The sequence below is a fragment of the Coturnix japonica genome, chromosome 2 (genome assembly GCF_001577835.2).
Source record: "Coturnix japonica isolate 7356 chromosome 2, Coturnix japonica 2.1, whole genome shotgun sequence".
NCBI lineage: Eukaryota > Metazoa > Chordata > Aves > Galliformes > Phasianidae > Coturnix > Coturnix japonica.
The window spans coordinates 1840985-1868061 of NC_029517.1; the positions used below are offsets into that span (position 1 = coordinate 1840985).

Consider the following 27077-nt stretch of genomic DNA (forward strand, 5'->3'; position numbering starts at 1 on the left):
CCCTTGGTCCCAGTTCCAGCACAACTTCAAACATCTGCTCCTCCTCTCTTTTTTCCAGCCCACACTACATGTGTGTAACCTGGTGTTAAACACAGAAATTGCTGAGGGAATCCTCCAAAGACCCTTCTTCAGAAACTCAGAGCAGCCCAGAAAACTGTCTTGGTTGGCTTATACTGCTGCAGAGCCCGCACTGACACCCATCCACTTTATGCAGCAGTTTGTTGACCTCAGTGGACTCTAACATACCTTCCACCTCAAAAATCTCTGTGTCAGCCAAGGAAAGAGATGTCCTCACTCTGAAAAGGCAAAGCAAATAATCGCTGCCAATCGGGGCAGGTGCTGTCAGCTCTGCATCTGCATATCAGCTGCTGAATGGGAATAAAAAGCACTCTGCTCACTGGGTCATACCCATAGCCAGGAGAATGGCTACAATGGCATTCTGGGCAGTTTTCCTCTGCACCTTGGTGGTATCGCTGCTCGGGGGGCTTTACCTCCTGGGGGCCTTTCGGAGACGAAGACCCAATGAGCCACCTCTGGACAAAGGCATCATTCCCTGGCTGGGTTACGGACTGGATTTCAGGAAGGACAGTTCAGGGTTTCTAAGTAAGATGCAGAGAAAACACGGAGATATTTTCACAGTGCTGATTGGAGGCTATTACTTTACCTTTGTGATGGACCCCTTCTACTTTGGAGCCATTGTGAAGGAATCACGGTCTAAACTAGACTTTCTGACCTTTGCAGCTAAATTGGTTTTCCAGGTTTTTGGCTACAAGTCCAGCAAGAACAACAACAGCGCACTGCATGCTTTTAACACAAAGCATCTGATGGGAGAAGGACTCAGTCTCCTGACACAAGCCACCATGGATAACTTCCAGAAGCTGATGCTTTTCAAGCTGAGCTCAGGAGAGGAGAAGCAACCATGGCAAGAGGCCAACCTCTTCCACTACTGCTACAACATCGTCTTCAGAGCTGGGTACCTGGCTCTGTATGGCACCCAGTCTTACCAAGAGACAGGGAGCAAGGAGAAAGCTCACGAGCAAGACCTCATCCACTCCAACCAGCTGTTCACCGAGTTTCGAAAGTATGACCGCCTCTTCCCCCGCCTGGCCTATGCCATGTTGCCTCCCAAGGACAAAGTAGAGGCTGAGAGGCTGAAGAGGTTTTTCTGGGATGCTCTGTCTGTGAGTAAGGCCTCTCAGAAGGAAAATGTCAGTAGGTGGATAAGTGATCAAGACCAGTTTTTGGCAGAAAATGGTGTCCCTGACTACATGCGGGACCGCTTCAAGTTTATGATGCTGTGGGCATCCCAGGGCAATACGGGCCCTACTGCCTTCTGGCTCCTCTTGCATCTCATGAAGAATCCAGAAGCTATGAAGGCTGTGAAGGGAGAGGTAGAGAAAGTCTTGAGGGATCATGGCCAAGAAGTGAAGCCCGGATGCCCACCAGTTAACATCACCAGAGACATGTTAGACCAGACTCCCTTTCTGGACAGTGCAGTGGAGGAGACCCTGAGGCTGGTGGCAGCCCCAATCCTGATCAGAGCCGTCCTCCAGGATATGAACCTCAAAGCGAGTGGTGGCACAGAGTACACTCTGCGCAAAGGGGACCGGGTAGCTCTGTTCCCACACCTCTCTGTGCAGATGAACCCAGAAATCCACCCCGAGCCTCACAAATTTAAGTATGACCGCTTTGTCAACCCAGACGGCACCAAGAAGGATTTTTACAAGGATGGTAAACGGCTGAAATACTTTAACATGCCTTGGGGGGCCGGTGTATCCACCTGTCCAGGGCGGTTCTTTGCTACAGCTGAAATTAAATTGTTTGTGTCCTTGATGCTGACTCACTATGACCTGGAGCTGGTCAACGACAAAGAGGAGATCCCAGCCATAGATTCGAGCCGCTGGGGCTTTGGAACCATGCAGCCTGTTCACGACGTTCGCTTCAGATATCGGCAACGTGTTTGAGAAAGCCGTGGTGTGCTGTTTGTTCAGATGTTGCTGTGAAATAAACTGCCCGAGCTGTTGGCTGCTGGATCCATGTGGAGCCAATGTCAATATGTTATTTGCTTAACAGTGTTGTGACTTTTCTCTTTGTCTGCTTTGCTTGTAGTGCTGCCCTGCATCTCCCGTTACCGTGTCTGGGTAGGTTATGTGATAAAAGCTCACCTGCACACCCACAGGGGAGCCCAGAGAGGTGATGGTGAGGTGGTGGACCCCAAATAGTACCCTGCTGGGTTACTTTCAGCTCTTCACAACAGCCACCAGCCTGTCAGAATCCAACTTGCACATACCAAGAGGAGAATAGGGAAGTAATGGTAGGTGGGAACCCAAATTAAGGATGGATCTCTTTGGGGTTGTCCCACCAGAGCAGCAGCAGCCCAGTATGAGGCCCACTGTGTCACAGGTGTTGGGATTAAGGTGGGTTGCTGTTAAGGGGTAAAGCATTCTGTGGGGCACAGAGGAGAGGCATGTGGGGATTGCACAGGGTTTATGGTGGGATGCTTGAGGAAGGAACCAAAATGGAGAGAAGGAGGGATTTAGGTGATATGGGGACGAAAGTAGAGTTATAAGGGGTTAAAAATGAGCAGGTGTGCGGAAATAGTTTGTCCATACTCTTGCCTTTTCACGCTGTGCCCAATCTGCACAGCTTGCCCCAGCTTCTTAAATCCCTTTCCTTAAGGACTGCCCTTCTGTGAGGGGAGAGCTGGGGTCTGGTGTGCAAACCTGGTTCCTGATGTCTTCCCAGCCTTTGATTTGCTTTGCTGCACTCCAGCCAGTGCGTGTGTTTTGTTATCACTCATAATGACATCAGGGCAGAGCTGAGGGGGTGGCTCTGAACAAAGATGGACTGAGTTTGAGAAACAGAGATTAAAATAATGACAGTGGCAATGATTTGGCAGAAAAATCTGGCTTTAATTCCTTGTCAGAGCAGATAATTTAACAAAACAGTATTGAGTCTATAAAAGACTTCAGACATGCTCAAACGCATGCAAGTGTGAGAAGCAAAAATCACTTAATTTGAGGAATAGTGTAAAAGCTCCAAATGGGTTAATCTGCAATCAAAGTTTATGCTTGGATGGGCTGTCCCCTGGCACTGAGCAGTCCATCCCAAAGCACAGCAGCAAAAGGTAAAACTGTGCCTATAGAGACCTTACATGTCCTGAAAGGTTCACAGACCACAGCTCATCACACTGTCTTCCTTAACTCCCAGTAACCCAAGAGAACTGAGTGTGAAATCTGGCCCTAAGACCTTGCTTTCCTCTCCTCCAGTGCACTGTGAAGACAGTGTTACCTCGATGTTCAAAGATGTACAGTCAAAGATGTACAGCACAGTGGGAACTGCTTTGCTCCCAGTTTGCTCTGCACACAGCGCAGGAGGAGCAGCCATGGTGCTGCAAGCTACAGGTCTGGGGCAACATGGGTTAGATGTGTTGGAAAAGATTCCCCACTGGCTAAACAGCATCACGTCTAGTATAACTGTAACACATTAGGAACTGATTTCCCATCCTTGACCCTCTGGACACAGCGAGTTGTGGCTTGAGGAAAGCCTGTGCTTAAACGCTGCATGTAGGGAAAGCTCAAGAAACCCAACTGCACCCATAAATACATCACTCACATCAGAGAAACCCAAAGGAACACGGAGGTTATAGGTACAAAGCAACGACACAGCGAACACCATCTGCCCTCAGCAGACCTTGGAGAAAGAGGACCACAGCGTTCAGGATGCCCCGAGGCCTTCCTGAAGAACCTGAAAACAAACTGATGTAGATGAGAGGTTGTTGTGAAGCCCTGTGTGATGGGCAAGCCAGTCATCTGGGTCTGATGGGAGATTTCAAATACACCTGCCATCCCAAAAAAGAAGTGTTGTGGTGTCTACAGACCACAAACCCCTTGAGGAACATGACCAGCTCTGCAGCAACAGCAGTGCAAGTGCCCATGGTGAGCTGCAAGGCTCTATGACAGGTGGTTAACTTGAGCCCCAGGAAAGCAGGCTACAGCTTTGTGAGGATTAGGGTGGGACAGATGTGCAATTTATCAGTTACTGGAAAGCCCCAGTGCTGTTCCCCTCCCTGCACTCACCCTATGCTACAGGTACAACATGCTGAGCCCAGACAACAAATGTCACCAGGGTCCCATCACCCAACCCTGTGTCTGAATCAAGGCAAAGCTGTCATGGGGCACATCACAGACATGGCAACACAGCACATGTCACGCTGGGAGGGACTCACGAGGTCTCTGGTTCAACCCTCTGCTCACACTGAGCTGCTCAGGGCTTTATCCACTTGGATCTCTACATCCAAAGCCTTGGGATAAGTTGCTGCCTGGCATCATCCCCCAGAAGTGCTGTGCAGAAGGGGAGATGATCCGTGCCCATCACCACATCCCCTTCACTGTGCAATCATGAGGCCGTACTTGGAGCACAGCAGGCCCCTTTTCTTTTCCCGATCAGTGAGGAAATTCCTCAGTTTGGTGGTGGGGAAGGTAACCGGTGCTTGCTGCCTGTTGTCCAAACCCGTCTCCTGGAGCCACGGGCTCTGAAGGCACTCGGAGGCTGATGGTCTTCCCCTGGGACAAAGGGGAAAAAGGTCAGTTGGGTTTTCTCTCCCACATCCCAAATGGGAGAGGAAGAAAGGGCAGGAGCCGGGATGTGCACAAACTGCCAGGGGAGCAGATGCTGCCTTACCAGGGATTTGCACACAGGGTGCTCTGGAGGAATGACACGGCTCCTCCGGACAGACCCGCGTAGCATCGCGTGAGCTTCACCTTCCCCTTCCTGGTGGTTCTCAGGAACTCACAGGGCACATCAGAGCTGACCGGGTAGTTGGCGCTCAGCCTAACCCGAAACAATAGCATTATCAGCACAAAGGGCATCGCTTGAGATGCTCCTTCTCCTGGGAATTCCCATCCAGAAGGAGGTCATGGCAGTGCACAGAAACATCACGTGGAAAACAGAATCCTAAAGGGCAACATCCTTCAGGGCTTCATGACTCCAGCTGCTTTTCTGCTCGGTGTAATTTGCATTTTCTTGTTAAAGCGGGGGCTTTTCAGATGAGGCTGAGCAAGAAACGCAGCAGCTGCTGGGCTGTAAAACCACCTCCTTATTCCACTTGGAGATGCGGCAGGGACTGGGCATCCTTGCACAGTGCAGCCAGCTCCACAGCCTCTGCCACATGTCTTTGGTGGTATTGCTCAAGAGAGAGGCTACTACTGATGTTAATGTCCTAGTAGGTACAGCTCCCTTGGTTGATGACACTTTTAAAGTGTAAATGCACTTTTAAAGCCAGGGGTAGGGAAGGACAGGCTGACTTACATGATGAATGCTGTGATTCCAACCGACCAGATATCAGTCTGCGGGAGGGCTCCTTGCTCTGTCAGCAGTTCTGGAGCTAGAAAAGCAATTGGGTGTGAGCCAAGCTCCCCTCCAATGCTACAGCACCAGAGCCAGCACAAAGCACTTCTATGCTTTGCTGCCTTCCTCAGGATGAAGAAAATCTTTCTAGTACAGGGAGGTTGGCTGATCTCGGTCAAGGCTGAAACAAAACCTTGAGAACATCAAAACAACGGGGCTTACTGGCAGTAACACTACAACCTTGAGCATAGGACACGTGGATGCTGGCCAGAATGGCATTGGTCACGACTTCTGGCTCTGTCCTCCGTGGCCTGGGAACTGCTGTCACCACCACCTGTGCCCATCAGCTCAACGTGAAACTTCTTGCTGAGGCCAGTTTCAGCCTCAGTGTCTTGCCCAATGGCTCAGACTGTTTACTGCAGATTGCATACAACATCAAGGCTGCCGTGAATGAACTCTGTACTCACCCATGGTTTCAACATAATCCATGCATTTGTCCGTGGTAATGACCTTGTCTTGTGCATAGAACTGTGCGTTGCCAAAATCCAGGAGCTTCAGCAGGTTGGGCTCGGTGATGATCATGTTTTCGGACCTGAGATCCAGGTGCAGGATGCTGTGTGCATGGAGGTACTCAACTGCACTGAGGATCTGCCACAGGTAATCTCGGACCTCCACCTCTGAGTATGACGTCCTGGTAGAAGAAAGTAGTAGAAACCAGAGGTGTCATATCTGTGTGCCCAAGTACATCATTCCTCTCATCTCTAAAATCATGTAATCATGGAATGGCTTGGGTTGGAAGAGACTTCCAGTATTATCTACTGCCATGGGCAGGGCTGCCAACCACCAGCTCAGGCTGCTCAGCATCCCATCCAAGCTGCCCTTGAGCACCTCCAGAGGTGGGGTCCATAACCTCTCTGAGCAGCAGTGCCAGCACCTCACTGCCCTTGGAGTAAAAGAAAATTCCTCCTAATATCTAACCTAATCTTCCCTTCTTTTAGTTTAAAGCCATTCTGCCTTGTCCTGTTACATTCCGTCCACATAAAAAGTTAATCTCTTTCCCTTCTGTAACCTCCCTTAATCTATACTGAGATTTTTGCCCCTGTTGTGAGTCAGGCCAACAGCAGGGTGAGAGCTGCATGTCAGAGAAAGCAGTGGTTGTGCAGAAATCAGAATGCAGATTTGATGCCCACCATTCCCACCCCATTAAATCAGAGGATTCCAGCAGACTCTGCCATTGTGAGAAGCAACACGGAGGGGAAACAAGGCTTCCTGAGGTAGAGTACAGCGACAGTTATGCCATGACAGCACACTGGGATGGATACAGAGAGGTGATCCCGCCTGACAAGCAAAAGCAAGGCATGCTTTGCTACCTACGCCAGCCCTGATGGGAAAACCCTCCACTTATGATTACCGTAATGCCAAAGAGTGGAGTAGTTCTGGTCCCACACACATCTCCTGGATCAACACCAGATGCCGGGGGCTGACATAAGCTCCCTTCAGCTGAGCTATGTTGGTGTGATGAAGCTTCCTGAGGACCTGGTACTCCAGCAGCACGCTCTGCTTGTCCTCTTGCCAGTAAGGGATAATTTTAGCAGCTAAAGTCTTGCCACTTACTTTTTCCCTGCACTGCCGGACGATGCTGAACCGCCCCCTGGTACAAAGGAACACAAAGGCAAGTTAAACTTCTCTGCTGCTCCTGGAAGAGCCAGAAGCTTCTGCACTTCAAAATCATAAGGATCCCATGCTGTGTTTTTCATCCCTCCCGTATGCTGAGATACTGCAGAAATTGTGACGCTTTGCACATCTCTAAACTGTATAGTCACTCGAAATTGCAGCACATGCAGCACTTCCTGCTGGCTGGTCGAGTGCTCAGTTGTATTCCCTACCTTTTGATCTCTGTTTGGAAGGCGTAGGTCTGGTAGGTGGGGAAAGGTTCGGGTGGTGCAATTATTTCACTCTCTTCCTCAGCTGCTGGGAAGTTCTGTGTTGCAGAAGGAAATTCTGCAGAGAAAAAGTGGCAATGATTACATAGCAAAACAATTCCGCATACAAACCAGAGCTTTTGTGAGCCACCCTCCACCACCTATGGACAAATAAAGGGGGCAGTGGGGCTTTCTGCATGCAAGTCTGCAAGTTGGCTCCTGCTTGCAGCACAGCATTCGATGTGAGTGCAGCTGATTCTGGAATGAGCACCCAGGAATTCCCTGGTTGAACCACTCCAGACTACACAAGGTTGCATGTGATGATGAGTTTACCATTAGACCTGATGATCTTAGAGTCATTAAGGCTGGAAAAGACCTCTGTGATTCTATGGCTATGACATCAAACAGTAAAGTGAATCATCATAGTACACTGCTAGAGGATGAGGAACGCATTCTGATGTCAGCATGCCCTGACATATTGAGATGAAGGACATGTAGAGACGAAGGGATTTGATGCTACAAGCCCTGGATGGAATGACTGCAAAGTATGTTTGCTCATGAATCCCGGGCCAAAGGAAAGCAGATGATTTAGAGTGGGTTAAAAATATCTCTGTGAATGGATTTTTACAGAGCACTCTTCTCCACTGGGAGGAAATTCCTGCTGGTCCATCCTTCCGCTTCTTGAAGGAAAACGTTTTGCTGTCAGGATGGTCTTTTTCATGCAATTATGGATTTAAAAAGCAAAAACACAAGTGAATATTACAGAGTATTCAGGGGAGAAACAATGAGCGCAGTTATATTGATGCCAGAGGAATACTGTGCCCCCCCCAATGCTCTTACCCAATTGATCCTTCCTGCTGGTTTTAACTGCAGCAGACGGGCTGCTGTAAGGGCCCATTCCTGCCTTGCTGGTGCAGGCTATCCTGAAGCAGTAGGTAACACCTCTGGAGAGGTTCCTGGCATAGTAACAGCAGTCAGCGATGTCAGCAGCAAGAGTCTTCCACTCCCCATCTGAGCCAAGGAAAGACAGAAGAAACAGATTAGGACTCATTTCAGATGGTCAAGTCTTTTTTGTTGTCACTTGGTTGGTTGGTGGTTTTTGTTTTTTTCTTTCTTCTTTTTCAGCTTAACTCACAGTGCTGGCAATATGAAAAACCACTGAGAGCTCTAAGTGAGGGATGTGATATGGGCTGCTTTTGTGTGTGGTGCAATTAACTGTCATTGTGGCCAATAGCTCTTCCAAAGTCAGCACTTTTCTGTTTGATCAGCCCAAGGTGTGGTAACACTGCTTCAAAAGAATGGTGTAACTTCATGCCACCAATCTCGTGTGTAAATAGACCTCAAGAGCTTTGAACAAAAGGTTAAGGAAACCCCCTACTTTATCCCCTACGTCCTGCCCTGAAACTGAAAGCAGAAGGGCTTCAGAGCAGAGCCATCCATTAACACCCTCCCAGCTAACCCAGTACTTAAAACTGGGGCCAAATTCCTTCTGCTTTTATAACATTTAGGAGACGTCTCAGAGAAATGAAGCTGTAGGTTTGTCTTGGGTGGGAAGTATTCTATTTCCCACTTTGACTAAGGTGGGAAATAGAAGATCAGCAGCAAACGTTTTATGTGATGCTGTGTCCCACACTTTGTCAATACCACTGAAACTGTCCAAGATTAAATCTACCCTTTCATTCAATTAAACACTGACAGAGAGCATCAAATCTTGGCACAGGCAGTAATTCTTCTCTTAATATAAAGGTATCAATGACTTTGCAGGGTTCTGGATGGATTAGGGTGTGTGTACACGTAAGAAGGAGCAGATACAGCTTAGAATGAGAGAAGCATCTGCAGAAGTAGCATGCAAAGGCCTACCATCAAATAACGAATGAGGCAAGGATTATTTTCTCTGCTTATCTTAATTCTCCTGTGTTAAGAAAAGTGGGATTTCACATGTTCCTGCCTAACACACAGCATGTGACTGCACACAGTAGATGCAGTTTCCCATCTTTTCCTCCCTGCATCTTGCATCCTCCCCTGAGAATTATCTGCAGTTGTGCCAAAAGGAATAACAGCAAAGAAAGCTGCACTAGAGAAAAAGCAACTGTCATCAGCTCCAGAATAAAAAGCTGTGTTTGTGTTATCCAGAACAAAGTGCATATATGTTGGGAGAGTTAAAACATGGTACATAGAGTGGCCCAGTCCAAAGGGTTATGTATACATGATTGCAGTAGAGATTACGTCAGTCGTAGTATTCACAAGAGCAGCAAAACCAATCCCAAGAGAGATGTAAAAGAGAGGGAACTGACTCAGAGTTCATGGAATTAAACGAGAAAACACCCACTGACTTCACTGTGCTCTGGATCAAGCCTTGGAAGAGAACCTCGAAGGGATGGGATGCAGGTTTACCAAACTTCTGTCCTATGGCTATTCACCCTGAACTTAATTGATAGAAATAGAAAGCATGCTGTTTGGCACAAGGAGAACTGCCTTTTTGATGGGCCATCTTTCTCCATACAGAGAAAGCCTAGGTATAGGATGGTACTATCTAATAACCACTGGGCTGGGCATTATTAGCGTACAATCACTTCACTCCCATCTATAAGTGAGGGAGGTCAAGTGAAGCTGTTTCTGAATAAAATTAATATATCCAGTAGGTGAAGAGGTCGTACAAATTGGGATGTTCTCTGCTAAGAGTGAAGGCAGAGCCCTGCTGTAGGAGCTGGACTCGATGATCCTTTATGGGTCCCTTCCAGCTTGGGATACACCACCATTACCTTCACTCTTGCACTGGACAGTGTAACAGACAGAAGTGTTGGTTTCCACAGGTTTCCAGACCACTTGTGCTCCATCCTCATAGACCTCCACGACATCAGGGGGTGCGGGGCTGGGAGGAACTTCTGTTGAGATGAGGCAAAAATCAGTGTCTGTTAGCTTTGATATGCACAGGAACAACATTACTGTTCAAATATGTATGTGTTTGCATATATTAAGGTTTTGAAGTCTGATTTTATATCCACATGTTTACTACCTGGGTTCTGAATCCAGGAGAGATGTTGTTAGTGACCCTACACATCACAGGGGGTTGAAACAAGATGAGCACTGTGGCCCATTGCAACCCAGGCCATTCTATGATTCCATGCTTCAAAATCATCACTTGCAGTACAAAAATGTGGATCCTTTTGTTACCTGCTTTTCTTATAACACAAGAGGTGGATGCTGAACCCAGGGAGCTGGTGGCCACGCAGGTGTAAATGCCAAAATCCTCAGCAACGACAGAGAGAATAGTTAACAGCTGGAAGTGCTTGAGTGTGGATGAGATGAGGATCCGACTGCTGCTGTGGACTGGCATCCCATCTGCAAGGTGAAATATATGAGATATAAGTATCTTGGCAGTGTATCCAGAGGTGTGTAAGCCGCCCCTGTCCTGGAGGGACCTGCAGAGGGCTGCAAGCTCACCTCTGAACCAGCGGATGTGCAGGGAGGAGTGCGGGGCCGTCCGGCACGACAGCGTCACACACTGTCCTGCAGCAGCTGCCTGGTCCAGGAGCTCCTCAACAAACGAGGGTGCTGCCAAGAAGAGACAAACATTGATGCAGAATGGCCAGGAGCGCTACGTGAGAATAAGCGCGAGAAGAACACTGTGAAACATTTCAAATCAGTTAAAGAGCAAACATTTTGTTCATGCTCTGGCATTCCTCTGACCGTGGGCTTTCAGAGACATTCATAGCATGCAGGCAATGAGACCGTATTCAGTTCCATGTACACAACATGACTTATGCACCAGCAATACCTTTCTCTTTTGGCATGAGGCTTGGTAGTTTGAACGAAGGAAGCCCTGATTTCCACTTCAGAGATCCTTCAGCTCCTGTTAAGGGCTCTTTTTCTGCTGCTTCGCTTCCCAGCTCACCAAACTCTGTTTCAAAGAAAGGATGAGAACTCATTCAGAGCCATCATTCCTTATCATACACAGCGGGCAGTTCTGCCATTCACACATACATAGCTCAGCAGTGAGAGGAGTCCTTATCAATGAGCCTTCAGTCATAAGGGAAGGCTGTGACAAGTAGTACAGGGAAACTGGTACACAGGGAGAACATGGCTTAGTTAGGAAGGGTGAAGGTATAAGAACAGGATCTGTTGTCCATATCTAGGAACAGCAGAGAAATAAGGACAGGTTCTGTTGTCCAGACTTCAATATCATCAAGGCAGGTAGCCAGTGTGAGTTCACCAACTTTGCCCAGCCTTAAAGATTTGCCATGCTCAGCTGGTAACTGCAGAAGATGCTGCAGGGAGCCAAGTGTCATCCAGCCGCAACATGCTTTCATGAAAACTCAGGCAGGGGAATGGTAGCTGCTGCCATCAGCAGGTTTGCCCAGCTGACTGCATGGAGGTCAGTTTTGCAATGACTGCCTAACCACGGCTACAGATACACTGGGGACAAAAGGACAGATGCAGCAGTGCTTAGTTATAGCAGTGAGCCTATGAAGGCACAGTGAAATACTTACCTTCCTCCGATTCTGGCTCTGGAGATATCTTTCCTTTTAGGATTCTTGATATATGGGCAACAGAAGCTTTTACTTTCTTCTTCAGGCTCTGCTCCACTGACCTCTCTGCTGAGTGAGACCTTCCATAAGGTTTGAAGAGCCCTGGCTTGCTGTAGAAGGAGCTTTTCTGCTTACCACTCGAGTCCTTCTGGGGGCCGTACATTTCCCTATGACTCTCTGCCACTTTTCCCGTAGCTAACAGGTTACCTCCCTTCGAATCCTCAGATATTTCCAAATGGTTCTTCCCTTTCTTTTCTTCTGCCTCTTCCCTGATGCACAGCCTCTTATCCTTATGCAGATGTCCCCCGGGAGGTGACCTTGTCCTTTCACTTAAAGGTATGAACCGTCTGCCTGTCGGTTTAGGCTGAGGCTTCCTAAAATTCATAAATTCAAATGGAAAATAGACAATGTCATACAGGTCTGAGAAATTCAAATAGGCCGGTTCCACCTCCGAGATGTCCAGTTTGGGAGTTCCGCTGCTGAGACATGGTGTCTCATCTGACAGGTCTTTGATTTTCACCAAAGAAACCTCTGGGTGCCTACTGGTGCCCTGACTCACTGGTGCTTGGCTGGGGGCTTTCCCAACAACTGAGCTGTCGGTTGGGGGAAGGCTCTGTTGGCTGGAACTGGGGATCTCAATTGCTGAGTCCTCCAGCTGTTCACATTCCTGCCCTTGCATTACTGCTGGCTTCTCGCTCAGGGCGAAATAGGATTCAGCGAGATCTTCCAGCTCAGAGAGTTCTCCTATTTTACTCCCCTGTATGGAATGGCAGGAGATGTCTGTATCTGTTTGGCCATCTGTGCCTTTGTAGGATGTATCCGTGGCAGAGATGTGCTTTCTGCTCTCCTCATGGTCAGCAACTGACTCTGCCCACACGTTCATCTCTTCAGAGAGGGAAACCATCTCGTCCACCAAACCCTCCAGGGCAGCAGACTCCTCATCACTGTAAAAAGAAGACCTGTGCTGTGACAGCTCCTGACTTCCATCCCTGCCGAGTGACAGTGGCACAGGTTTTTCAGCATCATGGCTTCCACTTCCCAAGGCAGTATCTCTGTCCTCTCCGTAAAACGTCAGCTGTTCCTCATATTCCAGCTGATAGACTGAAGCTGGAGACTGAACTGGTGGTGGAGCAGCTAAGATAGTTGGATGCACACCCTCCTCAGCAGCAGAAACTTTCCCACTAGGATAAGCAGCCTGGTGCTGCTCCAACACCTGACTTCCACACTCGGGGAATGGAGCAGATGAGGTCTGTCCAGCCTCTGGGCTTTCACTAGTGACAACAGATCTCACCCTGCTGAGAAGTGGTGCCTTTGGGTGTTCTTGCCTTTCACTCTCACAGACTGGAGGGAGATGATGTGGTTTATGGGATGAACCCATTACAGACAGGTGTCTGCCCTCCAGAGCAGCAGGCATTGTGCCCTGAGGAGCCTTCTGGGGTGCAGCTTCCTTGATTTCAGCTTCATGGACCAAACTGGGAACAACCTCTGTGACAGATGGACCTTCACTCCTCAGAGCAGCGAGCCTCTCCTTGCTGTGAGCTGGCTGTTCAGCATGCCGAGCTCCACCAGAGATGGAAGTTCGCACTGGTTTTGGTGGTGGGACTTTGGGAACAACTGGATGCTCCCCCTTTGGGACGGCTGATGCGTCTGCATGAGGAGAAGCCTTCTTGTGGGCTTGACTTTCACCACCATGGGCTGCAAATGGGGTGATCTCAGCAACAGCTGGTCCTTCATCCCCCAGGACAGTAGGTCTCACTTCTTTAGAGGTCTTCAGCTTCTGGTGAGCAGCTGTATGTGGAACAGGTAGGATACCTGGTGGTTTGGCCTCCAAGTCAGCAGGTGTCAGAATGCTTTTATCAGAAAATTGCTGCATTTTGTCTTTATGTTCTGGAAAAGAACCAGTTTCTGTCTGCAGGCCTGTTAAAGCAGCAGAGCTTTCGTGCTCCATGAGATCAGACTTGGAAGCACTGGGAGCAGAAGGCTTCTCATGGGATTGTTTTTTCCTCTTGTCCATCCAAGGAGCGGCTGGGGCTGTCCTTTTGGTGAGGAAGCCTTCCCCTTGTAGGTCAGGATGGCTGTCAGCAGAATCCTGGGGTGGGGGGCACAGTTCAGAGGTAGACCTGGAGGTGGTCTCTGGCTGTGGCAGAGCCGAAGTGTCCTGCTTACCCTCCTGCATGGCTGTGTCAGAAGCTCCAGGGATAGATTTAGCCTTCGGGGTTTCATGTTTTTGAGCTGTTGGCACAGCTAGGTCTGAGTGCTGGGCAGACAGAACGGGACTTTTGCCTTCCAAATCTTCCTCCTCAATATAAGTAGCTTTTGACTTCTTCAGCAAATGCTTCCTATTCTCGTTTCCACGAGGTGACAGTGGATGTCTCTGCAGCTGTTGCACAGAAACAGATGGGCACCCATTGCCCTCGCAGTGTGTGGAAGGGGAGAGATGCTCTTCTGAACAGTCCTTGCTGGCTGTCCCAACGTCTCCTTCCTCTGCAGTGCCCACAGCACCTCCTTTACCTGGCTTTGCAGAAACATCACAGTGCTCACTGCCTTCAGGACAACTTTCCTGTGCCATAACATCATAGTCTTCTTCCAAAATATCTTGTTCCCTCACGGATCTGGAGGCTCTGAGCCTGTAGTCATCCAGGGAACGGCTTCGGCTGGAGCCAGCAATGGCAGGATGTGGGGGTTTCCTCGCAGTATCAAATGAAGCTGATTTGGTCAGAGAACCGAGCAGACTCTCCCTGTGCTCACCTCCATCCTTGCTCTCCTCTTCTTCCAATTCAAACTGTTCCAGAAGGGGTTCACGGAGACCACTGAGGGGCACTTTGGAATATCCAGCTTTCCTAAAGGTCCTCCTGGCTCTGTCCAGGTGCCTCCTGAACTCTCTGCCTGGAGAGGAAGGTGCCCTAGCAGGGAGCTCGGCTGCTTGGCTGTAGAAAGTGCTTTTAATGACACTCTGTCTAGGAACACATACAGGTGGCTTTTCTGTCCCATCCCCATCCCCAGACTTCTCAGTTTTGTCAGTTTCGGATAAAACTATGTCCGGTTTCTGTTTCAGATCTGATGGGCTTTCTGCAGAGGTCTTCACTGATGAAGGCTCAGCTGCATGACTTCTTTGGGTCATCTCATTTCGAATTCTGGGATGAAGCCCTTCCTCTCTCTCTTCTAAAATACCCGCCCCAAGCTCTTGGCTTTCTGTAGGTGATTTGTCCCCTGCTTCACTTTTCATTGCAGCATACTTCCTCCTCATGGGTTTTACTGGAGGGATTGAGAATATGGAGCTCTTCTCTTCTATTACGTGCCTTGGAGGCTCTTGACTGCTTGGTGCATCAAATATGGACAGGTGTAATTCGGGTGTAGAGCCAAAATGCCTCTTCTTGGGGAAATGAGAGTTCTCGTTGTCTGAAGACGAGCCACTGGTACTGGAGGAAGTGCTCTCCTCTATCAGGTGCCGGGAGATGGCCAGGGAGGTGTTGTCATGAGTCCTTTCCAAGATCTCTGGGATGGATCGCATCACCAGGATGGATTTATAGCACATCAGAGACCGCTGAAAACCCAAACAAAACGCGGTGCAATCAGATGGAAACACAGGAGGAGCACGGCAAAGCAAAAATACCGAAACCATTTCCTTGAAATGGCCTTAAATCCACTGACTGTGTTATGACCTGCAGTGTCTTGGGCCAATGGAGGCCGCACCATAGTTAAGGTAGAAGGAATCATCAGTTCCAACTTCAGCCACATCAGACATGGCAGTTGAAGCAGTTGAAGTTGAGCAGCTGTCCTTCATTTATGCCCAACAGAGGGAACTGGGCATCCTCAGCAGGCAACCTATCTGATTATTTTAGACAGCTACAAGAAAAGAGGAGGCTTCCTGGGACATGTCTCTTTGCAGTTCACCAATTGCAAAGACAGCTGAGGGGAACCAACTTACACGCAACCACGTATCATATGGGCACCTGGTCATGAAATGGTCATTTCCTCCTTGTTTGCTTGTAAGTACTTTTAATTTCCAAGTCCTACATTACTGGGACTGGACTACATAGTGGGAGATGCCAATCTCTTCTTTATGGTATCCAATAAAGGACACATGGGAACAGCACAAAGCCATGTCGCCTGTTCCATGCTGTGCTATTGTTAACATGGTGGAGTGGAAGTGGCACAGTCCATGTATGTCATAGAAATACTTAAAAAAAACCAATAAAGTAAGTGACAAACTTTCTGCTGACTCCACTGCTCTCTCTGTTGTGAACAGGAATGCTGACACCTCCTCACATCTACCCACCTAATGACAGGTACCTTAATCTTTGTTTCAGTGCCTGGTGGAAGAGCCCTGCACAACCCAGGATGATAATAAAGCCCAGGTAGTTTATTTCTGCCACATTCATTGACTTCTTGGCTTATTCCCTATTTGTAGCCAGGCTGAGATCTCTGCTGTGCTCACTGTCTTAGCCCCACAGACTTTAAAGATGCCAATGTAATTACAAATAATTAACTGAAAAGAAACCATATACCTTACGGCCAACTCACCTGCCACTTGCTCCGAGCCACAATGAATTTCAGCTGCTTGGTATTAATGAAATGAGCATCTTCAAGGGGGAGGTTGTGCTGTTGGGTAGAATGAGAGGAAAATCAGTGGATAAAAAACCCTGACTGCATTTCCTGATTATTATTATTATTTAAAGGAGTGACTTCTTCCACAATTGCTTTATTGGGGAAATAAAGGATCCAATTGTACAAACCCATTATTGTAGGCAATATCAGATTTTCAATTGTAAGAGCAAGCCTCATTCAATGCATGTGATAAAGTTCCTATGAGAAATTTTTTTTTAGCTCCTTGCCCATAGGGATTTAAGCCTCTGGGATATTAAACATAACCTCCTTCTGCAAAGCCTGCTCCTGCTCTATGCAGAGATGCTGTATTTACTCATCGTGGTAGTAATCTTTTGAAAGGGTGAATATCCTGTCAAGTCAACACCAACGTTTCTCCTCCTTCTGGAGAGCCAGACCAGCATTGCTGTGTAGAACAGTAAGTGGGAGACCGAGAGAAGGAATAAAACAGCAAACAGTTCTCAGACAGCCTTAAGAGTTGCCTCTGCAAAGCTCCCATCAACCAAACAAAAACTGTAATGACTGCAGTAAGGAACCGGGACCAACTTACCATGAACCACCTGTGTGAAAGGCAGTCCGAAGCACCAGGCCTGTCTCTGATCAGATAAAAAAACACCACATTAGTAGCAAATCACTTCAAACGGCGGTCTGAAACCTAAAGGTGCCCGCGCTGTGCGGATGCTTTTTTGTATGGCCTTTCTCTGCTGTTTGGAGCTGAAAAGCCACCCAGAAAGCAGCACTCAGACCCAGGTTTCTTTCCCTTCTGGCTGCTTTGAGGCTCCCCACTGATCCTGAGATCACGGCATCTCCGCGGGCTGCCTGTAGGAAGCACTGAAATGCACTTACTTGGGCTGCTGCTGTAGGATACGCCTTATAAAATCTTTTGCATCTTCACTCAGGTGCACAAAATCAGGAGCGGTCCATGAAACATCTCCTTTCTGGATGTTCAGAAGTGTTCCTCTGTCATTCTCCCCAGCAAATGGAGACTTGCACGTCAGGCTTGTTTATTGAACACCGTAAAATAGAAGGGGACAGACTTTAGAGTTGTGTTTGCTGTTCAAATGAGCAAAGCACAGACACCTACATGGGGCTTGTGTGGAACTTGCAGTGCTTGCCAACAGAGCATCTTTCATTTTTTCAATATCTAATTAAATTATTTATCCAACTGAATTATTCATCCCTGTTTGACAGGTAAGGTTGATGGCTACAGCATGATGATGGCTAAAATGGGCAAGAGCAAGACTTGAGTGCTCAAGACTTTACACAGTGACAATGACCAAAAGACCTTTGGCAACACAGAAAGAGCAGTCAAGGAAGAGAGTTACAAATTAAATCACCAAAGAACTCAATGCTTCACTCCCTCGGAGCCCACACTTGACGAAGCTGGAGGGCTCTGACCAGCAAAAGGGCACCAAACAAGTACATCCAAGCAGATGTTCTTACCTCAAATAGGTGATGACTCCAACAGCCCTGAGGACAGAGGGAACAAAAAAGTCAGATGCCTGTCCTTTTTTCCCTCCTCAAGAACAGTTTTTTTAAGGTGATAAATCCCCAAAGCTTTTGCTTTCACCCTTTGTTGTTTTTTTGTTGTTTTCCTTTCTTCCATCATTTGTACAAAATTGGTCTCAACTATTCCTCCATTTTTAAAGCTAAGTGAAAAAGGCAGCTCAAAATACTTCTGTAGAGTTTTTTAGAGGGCTGCCTGGGGCCATGCTTTTGAGCTGCCACCTGTTTATTAAGGATCATTTTCCTTGAGGTGCTTCTTTGCATTAATTAGCTGTCAAGCATCAATTACTGTTGGACAAAATAGAACAAATAGGAGCTTTAAGTACCCTCAATGTGTTCTGGATTCTCAGTGTTCACTTCCAGTTTCCACTGTTATTCCCTTTCTTTACATGGAATCACCTTTATTAACTGCACCACCTCTACCAACATATGGTATTATTCACTCATTGATGCTCTTTTTGTATAAACAATTGGTACACTGGTACAGTTGCTCCATTGCAGACATTCCAGGTTTTCTCAATGGCACAGACTTCTGCACAATGGACTCCCTACAGTTCTATTCTACACCTTCATTTTGGCTAAGCTAAAGGAACTGAGCTTGTGGCAAAATGAAGCCTATCCACTGCAAAACAGTTTGACATAACTGCAATAAATCACCCCATGGTGTGAATGGACACACAGTAACATCATTACATACTCTTAAGGAAATACTTATTTTTAACCCAGATGACCCAAATTCAGGCAGTTCAGTGCAAAAGCTATTTAGAATGACAGCAGGTTACCAGATATCAGTTGCTTTTGACACCGGTGACTGAGAGACAATTTCTGGAGCAACGAATTCTGGTGACCCATATTTACTGAACTGAGGCTCCAAGGGCGTGATCTTCTGAGCAAACCCAAAGTCACAGATCTTAAGGTCTTCCCTCTCGGGATAAACCATGAGGATATTCAGAGGCTGGAAAATAAAATGAAAGATTAAGAAGCATTTATTGAGATCAGGCAATATTTTCAGTTGCAGGTAAGAATAATTCATATGGGAAATACCTAAGCCAACAAGAGGTTATAGCAAACTAGACCTGCTTCTGAACATTACCTTAATGTCCAAATGAAGGATGTTGTTGTCATGAAGATAATTGATTCCTTCCAAAATTTGCTTTATGTACAATTTCACCTGAAAAAAAAAATATATATATATATATATTTTCAATTTTTAGCTACAGGTCATTAAGCCCCTGAATATCAACATTAGATAAAGATTAGATATAATAATAACAAAAACCATCTGAGAAACCACCATGATCTTGGTTTGGAGACTGAAAGGAAGTGGGTTTATGTATGATTCTCAGGAGATGAAGGAAATGAAGTTATAGAGAGACATTATTGCTAATTCAAATATATTTCTCACACTGGAAATAGAAAATGTGGATGAGCGTTATTCTGTGCTGACTTTGGGCACCAAAATGAGAAGGGAAGATTACCTCTGCTTCAGTGACCACACTCTTCTTGAACAGACGGTCGAGGAGCTCTTCGCTGGAGCATCTCACAACAGTGTTAAGATAAAACAGAACCACAGATATAGACTCGTAGAATCATCCAGGTTGGAAATGACCTCTAAGATCCCCAAGTCCAACCCCAGCCCATCCCCACTGTGCCCACTGACCACGTCCCTCAGTGCCACATCTCTTGAAACATGTTCAAAGCTCCAGAGATTGTGATTGCCCCCCAGAAGGGCAAGGCTGGCTTTGCTCATGCTGATCTCTCAATGATTCAGCCTATGCTGTTCCAAGTCTTTAAACAAAGCTTCTGCATCAAGACCAATGGCACTCAATGACCAGAAGCCGTGTCTGGGGATTTGGGTCTCCAGCCTGCAATGCTGGCTCATCTCTTCTCCCAAGTCCCAGCACCCCATCTTCCCTTCTCACTTACAAAGTGGCCGTTTTGCTCTGAAATGTGTCCTATTTAGTGGTGTTTATGTGAAGGCCTGCCTGCCTGGAGAGCCTCAGATTGTGTTTCTCAGGAGGTTCCCAGCATCCAGAAGCTAAATTGCTATTTTTTTTTTATTTAGGAATTGCTTATTAGCACAGCTAGTTAATAAATGATACCTGCCCATTACTTTCCAGCCTCCTTGAAGAAGCAGCACAGAAAAGGATACAACTCCAAGATCAGAATCAGGGTTTTCCGTGTTTCAAAGTGATCCAGCAGCCTGGTAATCCTGTCGTGGGACAGGGAGGCGAGAATATCCCTCTCCTGATGTGCCCGAGCCTTCGTTTTGCTTCGCAGAGGGATGAATTTGGCAGCACACGACACTCTGTTCCCTTTGTGTACAACTCGTTTCACAAAGCTGAAGCAGCCCCTGTGCAGAATCAGAGGACAAGCCCGGCTCAGCCTCACTTCAAAGCCCTTGCACAGCAGGTGAGGACCTTCCCATGCCCCAGCAATGACAGCTCCTGCTGCTCAGGGCTCACATTCTCCCACATAGCTGTGATTTCCCTATGTGCGAGCTGCTATTGCCCTCTCCTGGCTGCTTCCAAAACTAAGCAGCAAGTTCCCACTGAAGGAAAACCTATTCCAGATGTGTGCTGACAGAGGCTTATGCTCTCAGATCCCTCAGATGGACACGGTGCCAGTACCTCCATTGCTGTGGACTATTGAGCTTAGTATTGCCCAAGGTCCATACATGGGCACCCATTCGTAGAATCATTAAGGTTGGAAAGACCAATGGGATCATTTAGTCCAACCATCCTTGTGATCACCATAAGCCATTTCACTCAACATGACCTGAAAACCCCCAAGCATTTTATCAGCTGGAGTGACCTCCATGGGCTCTCCCAACCTGTCAGAAACTTCAGAGCAGAGTTCCCAGCACCCCTGTATCAGGGCAATCTCCCTCTTGGATTTAGTTGTGGTTTTGCCTCTTGTTCCAGCTCAGGTGGGCAACTGGATATAGAAAAATGTTGGATGCTGGAAAAGCCATTTACCTTCCAATCTCCTGCTTAACCTCATACAGGGAATGGAGCTTTCTCCGGGTGGCCACTTTCTTTGCTGCTTGGTCTTTCTTCACTTTGGAAATGAAGAAAAATATAAAGGTTAATATTCAGATAGTGTACAAAGGCAAGAGTTTGGTGTAGCTGCTGGATTAAACAATGTGATCACCATGGTGTGGCCATGCTCATTTCTGCAGCCCATATAGTCTCAAGCAGAGATAAAAGAAACACAAAAACCCAGCTCATTTATTCTACGCAGGTCATTGGCAGATTTCCCCTCATAGTGCATCACGTCATGCTGCTAACATGCAAATGCTAAGCTGGAACACATGGCAGATGCCACATGGGTGCCAAAGGAAGGTGACGACAGAGTTCACCCTGCAGAGGTTACTGAAGCAACTCATGCAGCTCAAAGGACGGTGTTACCTTCATGTACAACCAGCTCTGCTTTGCACAAAACCTCCCCTCCTGCGTTTTTGGCAACACAGGTATAAACACCACCATCTTCAGGCACAGCGTTTTCAAGGACTAAGAAATAGGTCGTTCCTGCCTTCCCTTGATGGAGCCTAACGCTGTCTGTCAGCAGCGTAGTGCCCTGAAAGAATGGAACCACTTTTTGTTACTGGAAAACTAAGATGGAAACAGACATTTATTCAAGAAATGAGAAAGAAGAGCAGAGCTACAACACAGACCTTTCCATCTAGCAAAAGTCACTAACAAAATGCAGGCTGAAGAAGACCCGGTGGCTAAATGTTTCTCTGCTCATACAACATTTCTATTTCAGAGCCCATGCATTAGAATGAGGGCTGGGGAGGGATCCCCAGGTGATGTGATTTATTCTTTGGCTTTTCCAGCATTCCAAGCCTGCTTGACTGGGCAGGGAGATGTCAGATGAAATCTAATACAGGCAGACTTAACAGCGATGCATTATTTGAGGGGGAAAATAATATTCTGGGGAACGACAAATGATTTTTCATGCTCTCTAAATGATTTTCCATACTCTCTATTACATTATTTACTTGCACTCAGTTTACCAAGTAACTATGGAAGAGACTCAAGGCCTGTCATGTCAAAAGTCATGTTGACAGTTGGAGTAAACCACTCTTAATCCCATTCCTGACCCTAAAAATGACAGCACACACCCCGATGGCTCTCATACAGACACCGACCTCCCTTCTTGCCTACATATGTTCCCAAAATGATCTTGTGGAAGGAGCCCCAGTGATGCTGGAATCATCTCAAGGCAAAATTCAAACGTGGTGGTTGCAGGGAGAACTGCAGCTAATTTAAAAGAGGAAACATCTGCAGATAAGATTCAGCTTAGGAGCTGTAGAATGACAAAACAAAAAGGCTTTCCCCATAGAACTGTTGTTTTGCAGCCCTTTCTGTGGTCCTTACTCTCAGCCAAAGAAGCCTTTGCCCTTACCTTAAACCACAGAACTGTAGGTGGAGGGGTTCCTTCAATGACTGCCTGAAATTTGGCACGCTCTCCGGAATTCACCTGCACATCCTCTATTGTCACTTGCATATAGGGAGGACCTGGTGAGACACAATGCTTTGCTGTACTCACCGTACCACAACTTTGTTCACGCTGTGCTGATGTAGGTTCAGTGACCCAAGTCTGGACCCAGGGTGTGATATTGGCTTAAGGTCAAATCAAGAGATATCACAGCGATATGTTTGGGGTTTTTTATGGTGGCGTTACTTTTAGGCTTCTTCATGCTTATACATTACTTTTTGTTTAATAGCTACTGGTGTAGAAATCGAATTATTTCAAACAAAACCACGGTCAGAGAGTGATGTCACCCGAAGGGAAGGCAATGATAGTCAAAGGACCTGAGAAATAGAGACAAGGCTCCTCCTTACTTGTTGGGGTCTTCTCCTCAGTCTTATACACACAGGTTCTCTCCGTGGTCTCAATATAAACTTCTCTGTGTACATCCCAGACCACATCCCCTTCTCTCCTGTACCAGTCTCCCGTCCCCTCAGCTGGTGGTGTTCTTTCATGAAGCCCGAGAGAAAAGGAAGACACAGTCACACAACTGCAGAGCCACAAGATTACACCTTGCCATTGAACGATGTGTTTAACCACCAGACTAACCAATATTTACTTAAAATTAATATGGGGACGATTCTGATTTGGCAGAGTTCGTTTCTCTCCAATATTTTACACCCTTCTTGTGCAATGCAGAAAGACCAGAATGAGTTCAAGTCTCCACCAGCTTCCCTACAGAGGAAAATCTGTGTATCAGAATGTATGTTTACCTGGAAATGGGAACAGTGCGCTCCTGAGTGCTTCCAGCTCCAGCAGATGTCTCCTCATGGGAAAGGCTGGGCATTGGAATGCTTGGTTCTCCAGCTGGAATCTGCCTTTGTGCTTTCTCTGGTAGCAGAAATCAGGAAAGTTAGACACATCAGCTATGAGGGCATACCTGAAAACCAGAGCCAACCCATGAAGCCATCTCTCGTCTGCTTTGTGTCAGAATGGAATCCTTCTGGCCTCAGCTGAGTGCCATCATTGAACCATAGCACTCAGCTGAGTGCTATCTTTGAAACTAAAAGGAGAATTCCGCCCATTTGAGATGACCACATAGAGCAAAGACATTGAATAACAGCAGGGAGGCTGAATCTCTCTGCAGTTGAGAGTAAAGATGCAATCCATTTCACATTTTACTCCTGATGATTTTCGAGTCTGCTTCACCACAGGATTATTTGCATGGATGACTTCCCATGAAAAAGGAGAAAAATATATAAATAATAAAAATTGAAGCCCTGTCATTTTTATTGTTATTGTTGGTCTAACTCCATGAAATGCTCCCATTCTCCTACAGCTTTAGGCAAAAATTTCTCTCTTTTTTTTTGAAACCACATCTTAATTTGAGGGCTGTGGGCTGTGTGACGTTGTCCATTTAGGTTTACGTTGGAGGAGGCCAGATCCTCTGACTTGACACAAACAGACAAGTTGCTGTGGCAGAAGCAGGAGGGAGAGCAGCAGGGCTGCAGCTTGCTCAAATGCTTTAAGAACAACATGAATATGTGAAACCTGAAGACATTGTGACACACATCATTGGCGTTAATCGCTTAATGGCTGAGGGGTCTGCTCAACTCCAGGGCCAAGGAACCACAGGGGAACTTGCTGTGCCCAGCGTGCTGTACATTCTCTGGCAGTTGGTAAAGGGATTTAGAATTTCCAGCTTGCTTTTGGCAGACAATGAGAAAATCAACAGCCCTTCCCCACCCCAGCACATCCAAAATCAAATTACTTCTGTGACCGCGACAGGGCTAAAAAATGGAAAGCAAGGAAATAAAGGAAGTCGGGGAAAAAAAAGGGAAAAAGGGAAGGAAAAAAGGAAAAAAATAAAGGTTATAAGACTATATGTAGAAAAAATTCCTCTCTTTCACTTTGGGCAGTTGCTGAACCAAAGTTGGGGCGAGGGAGCAGGGGGTGGGGGGGCGGGGGAAGAAATTGCGTTCAACCTCTTTTGTCCTCATCAATCTCCACGCAGTATCTTCTAGTCTCATTCCAGACCTACCCTGCCCCCCAGCAGCCTGGGTTTGGGTGCTGGCTTCATGGAGCAGCAGAGGCCCAACTGCTCCATGGTCGCCTCCTCGTGTTTCCGGGGGAAGAGTCACGAGCAGCGATGCTGAGTCCACGAGCTTCTTCAGAGCTGTCTTGATCTCCTTATCAGCACGCTGAAGCGAGGCCTGGACAGAGGTCTCCAGCTCTGACTGTGGGGATGGTTTTCCTACAGACAAGAAGAACAGCTTTTCTCTCTTTGGCGCAAATAGAAAGCAATGGCAGCATGCAACCTATTGCAGACAGATGGAGTATCTGTCATCACACCCTTCTCCCCCTCCTAGAGCTCACAATAAGGAGACAGGCACACAGACTTCAGACAGACAGACCCCACCAGGACAATGACGCCCCCATACAGTGGAAGGTTGGATTTGTTTCCTGGCTTGACCATATATTGTCTGGTTGGGCAGATATACTTCCACTGGGGTCATTATCTCAGGGAAGGGGAAGGAGGAATGAGCACTTAGCAGACTCACCAGTGCCCATTGAAGAAGGGCTGCTGCTTCCTGAGCCTGCAAGGAAGGATGGCATAGAAGGCCCTGAAGCACTGCTTGCAGGAGAACGTATTTGTCCTACTTTGAGGTATTCAGGTTTGCTTGACACCTCAAACTTTGAAACTGGCACTTGATGGTGCTTTTGCAAGCCAGCTGTAGAGGCAAGGTCAGTTGTGTATACAGTATACAGCTCTGCTTTAGACATCCCATTCTGGTTGCCCAAGCCTTTATTACTTTAAGCATACTTCCCATGTGAATAAAAATGTGTTTTCCCCAAGTAGAAGAAAAAATAAATCCAACTGCATTCTTGGAGCAGAAAAAATGTCTTCCAGCCATACCAGGAACTGATTCCCAGTAGGCAACAGCCTTACATGTGGAGTTGTGTAAGTGCCAGTGGGCACAGCTCTGCAAGCCTATGGGCCAAGATGCAGGGAGAGTGATTGGGAGCTTGCTGAAAGAAAGAAGTGAGAGTATTTGCACACAGATGCTTCTGACTCAGTTCATGCCATTCACATACAGTATGCCCTACAGCTCTGTTTCAACTATGCTTCTTTCTCAGCCTTGAGAAAGTGAATTCCCACGATAGATCTTAGCAGGAAAACCTGTTTGGGTAAGACCCCTTTCTAGACATAGAATCATTGAATCTAACTCCAACCCAAGCCGTTGGAGGAGGCCAAAAAGATCACCTACTTCCAACCCTCCTGCCAACCAATGAATCAGCCTGCCCAGGGTCCCATCCAACCTGGCCTTGAATGCCTCCAGAACGTCTAGATTTTATTCTGTTTTCAGTGTCCTCTCCATGATGATGGAATATTTCTGGTGGGTTTGTTTGATGGGAAAAGCAAGTTTTGAGGTTTGGGGTTTTAAGCCTCCAAATCAGCCTCAGAGGACCCAAGAAGGCAAGAACTGTTCAAAACTATTTGCTCCTGCTGCTGAACTGGAAGCGTCTGTCAAAAGAGCTTCTTCCATTTCAACACTTCTGGAACTGTCTATAAAAAAGGCAGCCAGAACCTGGATGCATTACTGTCCTTGGGCTGCAGATACACTCCTGCTTAAGTCGAGGGGCGAAGCTGATGAGGGGATGGAGTATCAGGTGCAGAGAACAGAGAAGAACACAGAAATCCAGCAAGTTTAGAGGCAGCCGATGCAAGACATTTATTGATATCAACTCAGCATCTAACAGTGCATCTTGCATTTGTTGGGTTTTTTTGTTGTTTTTTTAATCTCAAGCAAACTGAAGTTTCCACTTTATTAACAACCATTTACCTGCAGGACTTATGGTAAAACATTTCTTGTATTAATTTATCTTTTTTTTTTTTTTTTTTAAACAGCTGCATGTTTTCGTCTACAAGAAATAAACCCCCACACGTCTCGTTAGTTATCTACACAGTTTAATCACTTACAAGCATCATTTTTTAATCTCTAGGAAAATATTTTGAATGTGCATAACGGACTGCTCAGAAACATTTCATTTTGTGAACAAAGCTCCATGAAAGATTTCAGACATTCATTTTGATCAATTTTCTTTTGCTTAGGTTTTCAAATGAAAGTGTAAGCAGATGTTAATTGCTTCGAGCTAATAAACAAATATATATATTTACTAAGACTGCCGGAACTGCAGTTTTCCAGCTTCTTTAAAAAAGTATATACCTGAGCATCAACCACATCAGATAGAACCTCCACATCTCTTCAGAACTCTTTACTATCTTTTGGGCAAGAATATGGTTTAAGAGACCACTATAGAGCAAATTCCTTTCTCAGCAGTAAGTCATAGAGGTTGGAAACGACCTCAAAGATGATCCAGTCCAACCGCAATCCAAAAGAAATCCACTTATTGCTGTGGAGTTATTCTGAATAGATACTTGAAGAGCTGAGATCGGAATCAGGCCTGATACAAAACATTTTCATTTTCAGAAGGATTTCCCTGTTGTATGTTTGTTGCTTTCCAATGCAGAGCGCAGTATATAAACGAAGCACAGGTTATATTGCTTACTTATAAAACAAAGAGTATAAACCAAGGAGCTCTTATCAAAAACAGGAGAGTAACACTAAAGAGGTTTCATTTCTTTCACCGCATGTAATCACTAGGAGAGCGCCCTCTATCTTGAGGG

At 46.7% G+C, this 27077-nt stretch overlaps 2 protein-coding genes across 2 annotated transcripts in view; one reads left to right on the forward strand and one right to left on the reverse strand.

Moving 5' to 3' along the window:
• The first annotated feature begins 72 nt into the window (after positions 1-72).
• Positions 73-2070, forward strand: LOC107308837 (7-alpha-hydroxycholest-4-en-3-one 12-alpha-hydroxylase). The gene has a single exon (XM_032442811.1). The coding sequence runs from the start codon at positions 423-425 to the stop codon at positions 1962-1964; it is 1542 nt and encodes a 513-aa protein (XP_032298702.1). The 5' UTR covers positions 73-422; the 3' UTR covers positions 1965-2070.
• An 821-nt stretch (positions 2071-2891) lies between these two features.
• Positions 2892-27077, reverse strand: part of LOC107308835 (obscurin) — a 155929-nt gene continuing 131743 nt past the window's right edge. Inside the window, 26 exon segments of the mRNA XM_032442807.1 lie at positions 2892-4565; positions 4684-4833; positions 5311-5386; positions 5817-6040; positions 6761-7000; positions 7236-7350; positions 8112-8282; positions 10034-10156; positions 10446-10613; positions 10716-10826; positions 11050-11172; positions 11762-15344; positions 16325-16402; positions 16956-17001; positions 17252-17404; positions 17849-17875; positions 18694-18866; positions 19005-19082; positions 19390-19450; positions 20064-20264; positions 20890-20971; positions 21322-21490; positions 22322-22434; positions 22762-22895; positions 23161-23278; positions 24429-24641. Of these exon segments, the coding sequence (XP_032298698.1) occupies positions 4388-4565; positions 4684-4833; positions 5311-5386; positions 5817-6040; positions 6761-7000; positions 7236-7350; positions 8112-8282; positions 10034-10156; positions 10446-10613; positions 10716-10826; positions 11050-11172; positions 11762-15344; positions 16325-16402; positions 16956-17001; positions 17252-17404; positions 17849-17875; positions 18694-18866; positions 19005-19082; positions 19390-19450; positions 20064-20264; positions 20890-20971; positions 21322-21490; positions 22322-22434; positions 22762-22895; positions 23161-23278; positions 24429-24641 (6908 nt within the window). The 3' untranslated portion in view covers positions 2892-4387.

What these genes read in the sequence shown, in the direction of transcription:
- LOC107308837 (XM_032442811.1), top strand. Translation starts at nt 423, where the DNA reads ATGGCTACAATGGCATTCTGGGCAGTTTTCCTCTGCACCTTGGTGGTA.